This window comes from Rhamphochromis sp. 'chilingali' (genome assembly GCF_963969265.1).
Source record: "Rhamphochromis sp. 'chilingali' genome assembly, chromosome: 17".
NCBI classification, from domain to species: domain Eukaryota; kingdom Metazoa; phylum Chordata; class Actinopteri; order Cichliformes; family Cichlidae; genus Rhamphochromis; species Rhamphochromis sp. 'chilingali'.
This window is the reverse complement of record NC_137944.1, coordinates 12,199,657-12,211,579: the sequence shown is the minus strand read 5'-3', so window position 1 is coordinate 12,211,579 and position 11,923 is coordinate 12,199,657. Positions and strand designations below refer to the sequence as shown.

Here is an 11,923-nt window from a genome sequence, read left to right as displayed (position 1 = left end):
ATTATTACCAGTCATTCGTGCACATATATTGTATTATAAAAAATATATAAAGTAAATCTCTTTGAAACTTATGGAATTAATCTTTTGTTTTCTTTTTTTTACATGGCACTTTATCAAACTTTTGTCTGCTACAGAGTTACAAGTAATATAGTAGTAGTAATATAGCATATAGGAGAGAGGGAATTAGGACAGGAGGCCTAATAGATAGCCTCTGTCCTATCACCTCATCCATGGGGGCAAACCAGGGCCAAGTTGCAATCCCAATCACTCCCTCTCCTGACCCTGGATACTTGCAATCCTAAAGGCAGAGGAAATAAAAAAAAATACAGTAGGCAAATAAAAACAACACAAAAACTCTTAGTAATTGCACATTTATTAACTTGTGTTCTTAAGAATAATCTTCGTGATAACACACATACATACTTTGTATATTTTTTTAAGCTATCTCATTTCTTTCCGGCCTACAAGGGGGTCACTTTCTCCTGCAGGGCCACCTTCTCCAGAATTGTCCTGATCACATAACAAATAAGAGAAGAGAGTGAACCATGGCAACTTATTTTAATCCCTAAACATAGTTGTGGGCTCTTACAGTCAGAGCCGCTGCCTTGTAACACTTATCCGTAAGGCTAGAATGGAAGCGGTCTGCCTTGGAGGGGAGAGACGTCTTTGGGTGAAGATGGCTCGCTACAGCTCCACTTGTGGCATCTGGTGGAGGCCGATAAACTCCATCCCCTCAATCCGACAGCAGGGAGCTCCCTGCGATGCGGTGTTTCTCGCTGTAAGGTTTTGCTTTCCACGTCACTGCTATCTCATTGAGTAGCTCCGGGAAAACAGGCAAAATCTTACGAGATTTTACAACCTCGATTTGTACAGCGGGCCATGGGATGTTGAGCCTAGAAGCTGTGCGCTTGCACATGACCTGCATGTCGAGATCCAAGAGAGACTTCCTCCTCGTAGTCATACACCAGGAGCTCTGAGTCAGCCGACTCCTCATCTCCATCCTCGTTATCTTCTCCTCCCCAGGTGACTCCAGCATGGGGGAAAAGCTCACATTCTCCGATGGGCTGAGGGTCTGCTCCTGCCCAGCCTGGGCCTGGGGTTGCAGCCAAATCATCAGGCATCTCAATTTCTCCTTGCGCCGCAGCAGCCTCAAAAAACAGAAGGGTCGCCACCCAACAGGTTAGCCTGTCAGAGTAGTTTGCGTGAGAAAGCCACGCAGTGGATACAGTCTTGTGTGGATGTCAAGGCAGCCTGAGTGCCTTTGTCCATGTTACTTTATTTCCATACATTGGTATGTCCATAAGTTTGTCCAGCAGCTTTGGTTTCCCTGATACTTTTTAACTTCAAACTACTGTAACAGAGTTTCCTTTTGAGTGGGCGAAGAAAGTGCAGCCTGGAATCCACTTTTTTTTTTTCTATTTAGGCTATATAATCATCACTGTGCACAGTGGTGGGGCAGTCAATGCAAGTAACTAAAAAGTATTTTAAAGGTAAATGCCTGAAATCAGAGACCAGGTCCTCGCTCTTTCTCATAAATCAGACACTCTGTATTGTAATGTGCTTATTTGCATCCATTTTTGCATCACATGTCGGCATCAGACCTATGCAGATCGGTCTGGTTATCCACCTACATTTTCTGCTGAATATATTTGCTATCATTATGTATCATCAACCAACTTTTTGCATCATTTCTCTCTTTGCTGTGCTGCTATCTTTCTGCATCACGGTTTCCCTTCCATTTCCCTTCCATTTCTCTGACATTGTCTCTCTGTCACTTCTCGTTTTTCCTCAAAATACCCTGGGGCAGTTTTCTTCATGCCCAACATGCAAACTAAAACCGTCAGGTGAGAGAATGTAACTTTTTCTAAGCGACGCTCCGCCTATCTCCCTCTGGTTCCTTGTGTTTACCAGCAAGGCCACACCTCAAAGCCAACCCCCTCTAAAGGTCTAGATGTAACCAAGTCAGTGAGCATTGAGGCAACAGCAGCTGACACATCACATTCATACATTTATGGTGCTCCCTGTGTCCAGGGTAAGGTGCTTCATATGTCTATATTTGCGCAAATTAATGGATCAAGGAAACAGGTGTTTCGTAGCCCATTTGCTGAGTTCTGTTTTAAATTCAGACTAATACAAGAAAGGATGAGGACAAAAATATAGTAGTAGGAAAGCAGTGGCCTGGCGAAATAAAAAGGGCACAAGTCTCACTCATTCGGTTCTTGTTGTATCATGTGCCAAGAGAACCACGTTATAATAAAATCAATTGGAAAAGAGAAATTAAAAAAGAATATTAACAGAAAAATGGATTAAATAAATGTTTTCAACCGCTTTCTAAAGGAGTCCACAGAGTGAGCGAAACAGAGTTAGAGTGGTAAAGTGGCAACTTGCTCAACCTGTAGAGCAAGTTGTATTCAAACATCTGTGGCAGTGCCAGAATAGTCTGAATTATATTGGTTCATGTGTCACACTGCAGCCATAGTGTAATCTTTGTTATGTTTATGGATGTTAATTTATCCTAGTCTCTTTAAGACATTTAATTAAGATAGGGACAACCTGAGAAAGCTGTCTGCATTGTCACGATGAAGTGAAAGAGAAACATATGCAAAAAGATAGATAGATAAGAGAGAGGGCAACATTGCATCTAAAGCAAACGGAAAAACAAGTTGTGGTCACCTCCCTTTAGGCAAGATATGCTCTTCTCTCTGAGGTTTTGTTTATTCACTGAGAATCACTGCAGTCTGTGTTTGTATTTTGTATGAACAAAAATCACATGCCTTTTACATTTGTGAATAGCAATGAATAGCAACTGCACGATGGTAGTAGGCTGTGTGTTTATAAATCCTTTAAGCATCTGTAGCTGTTTTTTTAAGATGATGCCAGAAGATTTCCTTTAAGAATCATAGACAGACAGAGACAGAGATTAAAAAAGAAAAGCAAAAGAATAATGAGCAATAACCATGACATATTTGACATAACAGCTGACATATTTGCAGTCGCAATGGCTTAATTCGTGAGACTTCATATTTAACTCATCAGTAATTAAGAATAGCTTACATGTTTGTAATTGTTAGTTTTGGGGAACATTACTAGAAAAAAACTGCAGTGGCTTCGTAGTTGCTGTTGTAGAAATACTCCAAGAAACGCACTCATACACAGTTTGGCACACACATGACAAACATCAGCCACTAAATGTACAGGATGATCATAGTGCTGTGAGTTGACAAGATAAAAAAATTAAAATACTGAAATCTTTAAAGGCACACTCCATGTCAAGTTTTTTGTTTGCTATGACTTCTGAGCCATTATGTCAGCTTGAACTCACTACTAAGCTTAATACATCTATTATATTCATCCCAAAAAATCTTTGAAATATGTATCTAACTAGATATAACCAGATACACTGGATGGCATTGCATTGGCCTCCAGAGACCCTGTCTCAGAGTGAAACTGAAAGTTCATGCTGGACTACTGCAAATCGTTATTATCAGGATGTTCAAAGAATTCCATGAAGAGTCATCAGTTGATTCAAAATGCTACAACAAGAACACTGACAGGGACTAAATGATAGCATATTTCTCTAACTTCGGCTTCTATTCATTGGCTCCCTGTTAAATCCAGAATTAAATTTAAGATCCTTCTCTTCACATACTAGGTCTTGAAAAATCAGGCCACGTCTTATCTGAAAGATCTCATACTACCATATCACCTCAATAGAATAGAGAAGTTCACTCTCAGACTGCAGGCTTACTTCTGGTTCCTTGGGTATTTAAAAGTAAAATGGGAAGTAGAGCCTTTAGCTATCAGGGCTCTTCTTCCCCTCTTCTGTGGAACCAGCTCCAAAACTCACAGACACTGCTGAAGAACTTCCCATGATGCTCTGAATTTTACTTCTTCACTCATCTACTTCACTCACCATGTGTTTATACACCTCTCTGCATTTAATCATTAGTTATTATTAATCACTGGCTCCCTTCCACATTGAGCATTTTATTTCTGGAGGGTTCGTCCTCCCCACTGTCGCCTAAGCAGTTGTTCAAATAGGTCATATGATTGTAGGGGTTTCCTCTGTATTATTGTAGGGTCTTTACCTTACTGTGCACCTGTTGTTGTTATTTAGCACTAAATGAATAAAACAGAATTGTGTGTGTGTGTGTGTGTGTGTGTGTGTGTGTGTGTGTGTGTGTGTGTGTGTGTGTGTGTGTGTGTGTGTGTGTGTGTCATGCATATGATCTCATTGTATATAGCTAAACACTACAGTCTCAGTCAGTACTTGAAGTTAATATTTTCTTTCTATCTTTATTTAGGACATTAACTTAAATTAGAGGCTTTTATTATATTTAACTTTTTGGACCAGGACTTTACAAACCACTGACTGGCATCATACTGCTTCAAGTATTTTAACTACAAAGATTCTTCTAACATATTTTCTTGTTTCATTGCTCAGGTTTGGATCAGGAACTTCATTCCACCTGATCTCTTCAGGAGGTCAAACATACTCCTCAAATTTCTGTCCCCTTGTCCCCCTCCAAGACAGCAGTCATGAATTGGAATTGGCTGGAGGACCTCATCAGTGGGGTCAACAATTACTCCACAGTGTTTGGTCGGGTCTGGCTCTCAGTGGTCTTCATCTTCCGGGTGATGGTGTTTGTGGTGGCGGCTCAGCGAGTGTGGGGTGAAGAGAGCAAAGATTTTGAATGCAACACTAAACAGCCAGGCTGCACCAACGTGTGCTACGACCACTTCTTCCCCATCTCCCACATCCGCCTGTGGGCCCTGCAGCTCATCTTCGTCACATGCCCGTCGCTGATGGTTGTTGCCCATGTCAAATATCGAGAGATGAAGGACTTAAAGTACACCACCACCCATGAGGGTAAACACATGTATGCCCGCCCTGGGAAGAAACGTGGAGGGCTGTGGTGGACATACCTGGTAAGAATGAAGGGTGCTAAAGTTTAATTCCACTGTTATTGTGTATGCCACACATGGAAGGAGATTTGCAATTATAATGTATGAGCAACAAGCTCCACCAAACTGATGTGAAGTTGTGTGACTTTGCAAGAGTGGTCTACGATAATGCAAATTTTGGTATCTATCAATATCAAGTATTGCAAAGACATTCAGATATTTTTCACAGTGTATGTCTGATGTATTTTTTTATTTCTAAATATATATATATACTGAACTTAGAGGATAGAAACAAAGTACAGATCATATCACCCTAGTATCGATCTGATACTGAAAGAAACTCTATTTTAAGTGGTTCTATGCTTTCAAGGCTTCCTTTAAACAGCCATATAATATATCCCTACAGTGGAATGTGGGACTATTATGTCTGTAACATGGTGTCTTTTTTCTTGTCTTTAATTTCACTTTCATTTGCTGTTTAGAAACGTCTCTACCAAGTGTTCACTTTTGTTTTGACTGATTTTGGTAAATATCAGGAATTTTCATTATATAGTTTATAGAAGGTTGAAGAATCCTCATTTATGTTCCAATTTTTTCATAGGGTCATTTATTTATTTATTTTTTTAAACTAATTAATCGTCATAACAAGAGCTTAGACAAATGGTTGGGATAAGTTACAGCAATTAGTGAACATTTAAAATTAATTCTGTCAAACACAGTCATTAGCAATCCATGAGATTTTTCCTACTTTAACACTCATTTGTCTTCTTATAGGTGAGCCTGATCTTAAAGGCAAGCTTTGATGCTGGTTTCCTGTACATCCTTTACCACATCTACGAAGGGTTCGACTTACCACGTTTGTTAAAGTGTTCAATGGATCCTTGCCCGAACATAGTGGACTGTTACGTATCCCGCCCCACAGAGAAGAAGATCTTCACTCTCTTCATGGTGGTGTCCTCTGCTGTCTGTATCTTGATGTGCATCTGTGAGATGTTTTACTTCATCTGCAAGAAAGTCAAGAAACAAATCAAGAGGAAAATAGATGCAGACAGGCAGGCGTCCGCAGAGACACACGAGCTGAAGCCACTGTCAGCAGCTTTTCCAAGGCACAAGTCTAGATCATCTTTGAGAGTGGATCCAACAGTGTCTAACCAGAACCTGAATAACATCAAGACAGAGGAGACACCAACTATGAAATAAGAATCATCTTGCTCGGGCTACTCTGAAAAACTAAATGAATAACTCTAGGTGCTACTGGAAGCAAATGCATCCTTCCGACGGCTTGCAGAACTGTTACTCAACGGCAAAGAAATACCCAGTGATTTGTAAATAAAACTTTGTTATATGATATTCTGCATGGAAATCGACAGCAAAATTGCAGATGAAAAGGAAGCTATTTTTGAGTAATGATGCTTTATATGTGTATGATGTGTGTGTCTGTATTCATGTTTTTATGTAACCTTTTATGGTTACTGCCTGTCAGTTAGGAAAAGCACATGCTGTAAGTAAACCCTTTATTCACCAAAGCATTACACACTGAGTCACTCACAAGTACTTTACAGTAGAGATACCCATATGATCCCGCCATATTTGTTCTGGCGTCATCCGTTTTTTCACGCTACCGTCCAATCAGAAGCAGAGGACACGGGTGCGGTTTTGATAGATAGGACAATGCACCAATGGTGAGCGGAAACCGGACGTCGTCATTTTTGCCCTTACGGACGCTGTCAAAAAGTAACGGCTTTCAACTACGGACAAGTATTGAATTCCCACATTTTATATTTTGTTTTTGTCTTCATAATAACATAGTAATGTTGTTTATTGAGTTTCTCTTTTATTGACCAATGTGACGTAACTAACAGCACCACAACTAGTTTCGGTTATTCATTTGTCTGCTGTGGTTAGCTAAGTGTTACACTGTAAACTGTTGCTATTCTTTAGCAACATTTCGGTTGGAAATAGCGAGTTAGTCAGTGTTTATTATTTTAATGTGGTCTTGCGGCTCAGGAATCAGAGGTGGGACCAAGTCGCTGTTTTGCAAGTCTCAAGTAAGTCTCAAGTCTTTATCCTCAAGTCACAAGTCAAGTCTCAAGTAATGTCAGGCAAGTCAGAGTCGAGTCTCAAGTCACTGGTGTAAAAGTCCGAGTAAAGTCACAAGTCTGAAATTTTGAATTTCAAGTCCTTTCGAGTCTTAAAAAAAAAACGAAAAAAGCATGTTGCAGTTATATGCTAAACTGTAAATATTAGACCATGTAATTTTAAAATCTGTGTTTTTCTCAACACATGACGAAATAGTGAACTTAGAAAATATACACAAATTGTGAAATTGCACCTCTATAAAATGCAGCTCAATTAAACTTAGTTCCAAGAATAATTTTCACCGACAGTTCTGAGATAAGCTGAATGTTATTATTGGATGCGCTTGTAGGGCCGGCTTTAAAATCGCATGACAAAAATATCATACACATTTAAAAAAACCTGTATCACCAACGGAGCATGGACAAGATTTGCTAGTTAGATGAAGTCAGCTATCTCATCATAGCAAAAGAGAAGCACCACCTACCGTTCTTTATGCAACTTCAACTGTCGGAGAAAGTTGAAGTTGTTCCATCTCTGTCTGTGATTCTCTTCTTGCATGTTTTGCATATTGCATTTCAGTTTTTTGTTGACTACTTCATAGTTTATGTACCTGAAAAAAATAACTCCTTGCAGCATTTTTGAGCGTTTTTTTTTTTATTTTAATCTGGTTAATTTGATTGGCAGTGCTACAGCTCACGCACACATAGTACGGAGTGTGGTTTGAATAAATGAATCAATGAATTGAATTAATGGTGCACACTTTCTATATAATATGTATGTTAAATTTTATATTTGGGGTGAAATATCAATTCTTTTCAAGTAAACCGGTTCAAGTCCAATTCAAGTCTCAGGTCATTGGTGTAAAAGTCCAAGTCAAGTCACAATCTTAGAACATTTTTTCAAATCAAGTCTAAAGTCATTAAATTAATGACTCGAGTCCAAGTCATGTGACTCGAGTCCACACCTCTGTCAGGAATACGTAAATAGTATAGTTCACCTCGTTTGAAGTGATAGCAGTCATAGTGAGTTTCATCTGAAAGTAGAGGCAACTCATCACTGTTGCTAAAACACATAATTACAGCGTAAGTAAATTTTAACCTTAATTACCTACCATATAAAAGAAGTTGAGCTGTTTTATGTCAACAAACGAGGCAACACATTGTGTTGATCAACACATTGGAATACAATCTGACTTATTTTGCTTGAATTGTGGCATTGTGAAGCTGCTGTACGTCCAGTTTTTACTTAATTCATGAATCTTTTTTCTTGTATTAATTGATTACATCATCAAAAGGCTGGAATAAGCCATTAAACAGCCGGGTGAGGCAGAGAGTTGGGGGGGGATCCCACATGTTTGTGAACTCTCAGCTGTGTATTGTCTTTTGTTCTGTGGAAGGTATTTAAACCCAGGGCTGTGCCAGGCTTGGGAGAGGCTCTGCTGGTCATTTGCCCTGTGATGGCTGTTCTCACCAAGCTTGGTTTTGTTCTGTTCTTTATTAAAGGATGGTGGCTACCGCTCGCCATTTAGGATTTATTAAATGAAAACTTCCACAAGAGCTGGCAAAATCTTAATTTGCATACTTGAATTAAGATTAATTAAGATTAATTAACAAATTTCACACAATTTGTGTCTGGGCCAACACCTAAAGACCACACTCTAGACTTTGTCTTGGGTTATGGACTGAATGTATCAATGACTGAAACTTGTGTTTTATCTATTTTAGACCATTTAGGAATTGTATTTGATATTTTAATTCCTAAATCTCCAGCAAAACTGGGAAATTTGGGCACATTACCCCATTACTGAAATCTCTTCACTGGTTGCCTTGTGAAGTTTGAGCAGGTTATAAGGTCTTGTTGCTCATCTACAAGGCTTTAAATGGTTTGGCACCTTTGTATCTCTCTGACCTTTGGCACCTCTGTTCCATCCCAAGCTCTCTGATCTCAGGACACTGGCCTTCTAAAAGTTCCTAAAGCCAGAAAATAGACTATTTGGGAGCATGCTTTTTCTTTTCGTGCCCCATTTTGTGGAAGAACCTCGCTCAAGATATTAGGTAGGCAGTATGCTCTGTGAAGGTTTTTAAAGTCAAATTAAAGACTCACTTGTTTACTCTATCTTATGTGTCTTAATTCTATGCCTATCAGTTTTTAAATGTTATCAGTTTTTAAGTTGTATTGTTTTTTCTGCACTACTTTTATTTATGTATTTGTCTTTTTATCTTCAAAAAACTGTTCAGCACTTTGTTTGAAAGTGCTTTATAAATAAAGTTGTTATTATTATTACTATTATTAAGAGCCCAGTTGAGGGACTTTTGGGGAAGGAATGTTGTTCCTATTCCAATGTTTTATTTCATGCATTCCCTAATGGGGCTTTGGCACTCAATTAGTAGCTTTGTCATTTTGAAAATATGCTTTCACATTCTCAGCCAATTACGCATAATCTTTCAGTGCAGGGACATTAAGACTTTTCCATGCATCTATTGCTAGATGGTATGCAGACTATCCAAGCTGTGAGGATGTAAACTAACATTTCAGGATATACATATAAATGGTGCTTTCCAGCAGTGTTTATCCAGTGATTTGCTCATTTGGTTCAACTGTCCCATTTCTACAAGACTTTTTGCACTTTCTTGTGAGAAGTTAGGAAACAGGTTTCTCTTTAGCCTAAAATGTGTTCTGCCAGGTGTTCAGGAAGAAAAACATGAAGTGATATATTCATCTACTGTCTCAGTGAGATACATTTTCATTCTTGATACTCTTCTGGGTGTTCACCTGAATAATAAACTAGACTGGAGCCACAACACTGATGAACTTTACAGGAAGGGTCAGAGCAGACTCGACCTGCTGAGGCGGCTGAGGTCATTTGGAGTCCAGGGAGCGCTTTTAAAGACCTATGACTCTGTGGTGGCATCCGTCATTTTTTACAGTGTGGTATGTTGGAGCAGCAGTTTATCGGCAGCTGAGAGGAAGAGGTTGGATAAACTCATCAGGAAGGTCAGCTCTGTTCTGGGATGCACCCTGGACCCAGTGCAGGTGGTGGGGGACAGAAGGACTCTGGCCAAAATAACATCTCTGATGGACAGAGTCTCCCACCCCATGCATGTAAATGTTGCTTAACTGCAGAGCTCCTTCAGTGACAGACTGCTGCATCCTCGATGCATGAAGGAGCGTTTCCGCAGGTCCTTCCTCCCTGCAGCTGTCAGACTATACAATCAAAACCGCTCCCAACAAACATAGATGTTTACATCTGCGCTGTAACTGCAATAATTTAATCAACCGATTTGCACTACAACCTGGTTTGCCTCTTATCTGTAGTTATTTTTATTTAATTTAATAACTGTACAGTACTCTGTTTATAGTAAACATTGTCCATATGTAAATATGTAAGAAAAATTGTGTATGTTTCTGTTCTGTGTCCTGTGTACTGTTTGTTTGTATATGTGTCTTTCTGGCTACTGTTACAACCAAATTTCCCCTTGTGGGACAATTACAGGATTATTCTATTCTATTCTAAAACACCTGCATTTTTAGCAAAACCTCTCTGAAATTGATGTTCACCCTGCTAAAATTTAATCTCCCTCTCCTAAACATTGAGAGTTTAGAAAACAGTTCTTTATGCATCTCTAATCAGACAAAACTGTTTTTAGAGGTTTTTTCATAGTGCTTAAATGAGCATAAAATGTCCTCTTTACTTTTTACCAGGACGTCAGCAAGACAGAAAATGACTCTTTATGCTTTCCTTCTTCTTCTTTTTATACAGTAATAGCTCGTCATAGTTTCCTTGGTGACAAGTAACATGGTAACCTTGTATATTAGAATGAGTACTTGGTATTATGAGTAGTTGTGCATGGGCAGCATTAACATGCTCGTGTGCCATTAAAGGAGAAAACTGTCTTCAAATGTAAGGGAATTAGCTAAAATGGCACGTTTCAGACAGTGGAGGAAGTGAGGGATGCACAATTGACCAGTGTAAGAGAGAAAGGATCAAGGAAAGCTACTTTATTGGAGTCCACAAATACAGAATATAGAACTATAAATAAGCACACCAGACCCGCACTGAAATTGGATGCCTGAAACTATCTAAATTTAAGTATTTACAGTTAATGCTTATTTTGTAAAACAAAATTCATTTAGGCCAAGAATGTATTAGTCAAATGTCTTGTGTAAAGAAATGGTGTATTTCCTCATACTGCATGGGTAGTTTATTTAATCCAAATCCAGGACCAGTTTTCCTAAAGGGTTTTGTAAACGACAACCCACCGAGCACCCACCAAGAGTCCCAAGTGTCCAAGTTCAACGTTTTGCGGGAAGCATTTCTTTCTGGATTTTCAGAATTGCGTGTATTCACAGTGCAGAGTTAAACAGGCAAACTCTGATTGGCTGAGCACCCGCAACGTTGAACTGGGCGGCTCAGCAGAAAACCCAGCAGGGAAGAACTGCAAGTGACCACAGAGCTTTAATTGCAGTTTGACCAAAATGTGCACTTGTATTTTAAATGTTAAAATCTATAAGTCAGTACAATTACATCCCATAATAGCTTGTTTTTATGCGGTAATATCACTACTGACAACCACTTCTGTGGCCTCTTAACCTAGCAAAACCTAGCAACCACATCATCTACAGCCGGCACGGCTGTAGATGATGTGGTTGCTAGGTTTTAATAAGAGAGATAAGAGTCTCTGTTCTCTGTCTACTTAACATTTCTTGCCTCTCTCTCATCCCCCACACCCCCACCCCTTCCTCTTGTTTAACTAAAAAAAGAAAGGAAAAAGTTTAATAAAATGGTGGAGCATCAGCATTCTCTAGGTTTACTTTATGTCCACACACTGGTATGTCCATAGGTTTGTCCAACAGCTTTGGTTTCCCTGGTGCTTTTTAACTTCAAAATACTGTAACAGAGTTTCTCTTTGAGTGGATGAAGAAAGTGCAGCCTGGACAT

The 11,923-nt window shown here is 39.3% G+C and overlaps 1 protein-coding gene across 1 annotated transcript; it reads left to right on the top strand.

Annotated features, from left to right (window-relative positions):
• Nucleotides 1-1,981: 1,981 nt before the first annotated feature.
• LOC308384843 (gap junction beta-7 protein-like) lies at nt 1,982-6,551 on the top strand. Its single transcript, XM_080863475.1, has 3 exons — nt 1,982-2,032; nt 4,445-4,929; nt 5,680-6,551. Exons 2-3 carry the CDS (start codon nt 4,540-4,542, stop codon nt 6,103-6,105), a joined length of 816 nt encoding a protein of 271 aa, XP_080719601.1. The 5' UTR covers nt 1,982-2,032; nt 4,445-4,539; the 3' UTR covers nt 6,106-6,551.
• The last annotated feature ends 5,372 nt before the right edge of the window (nt 6,552-11,923 follow it).

Coding starts and splice junctions, on each gene's coding strand:
- LOC308384843 (XM_080863475.1), top strand. CDS start 4,540: ATGAATTGGAATTGGCTGGAGGACCTCATCAGTGGGGTCAACAATTAC. Junction 4,930..5,679: donor GGCTGTGGTGGACATACCTG/GTAAGAATGAAG, acceptor GTCTTCTTATAG/GTGAGCCTGATCTTAAAGGC.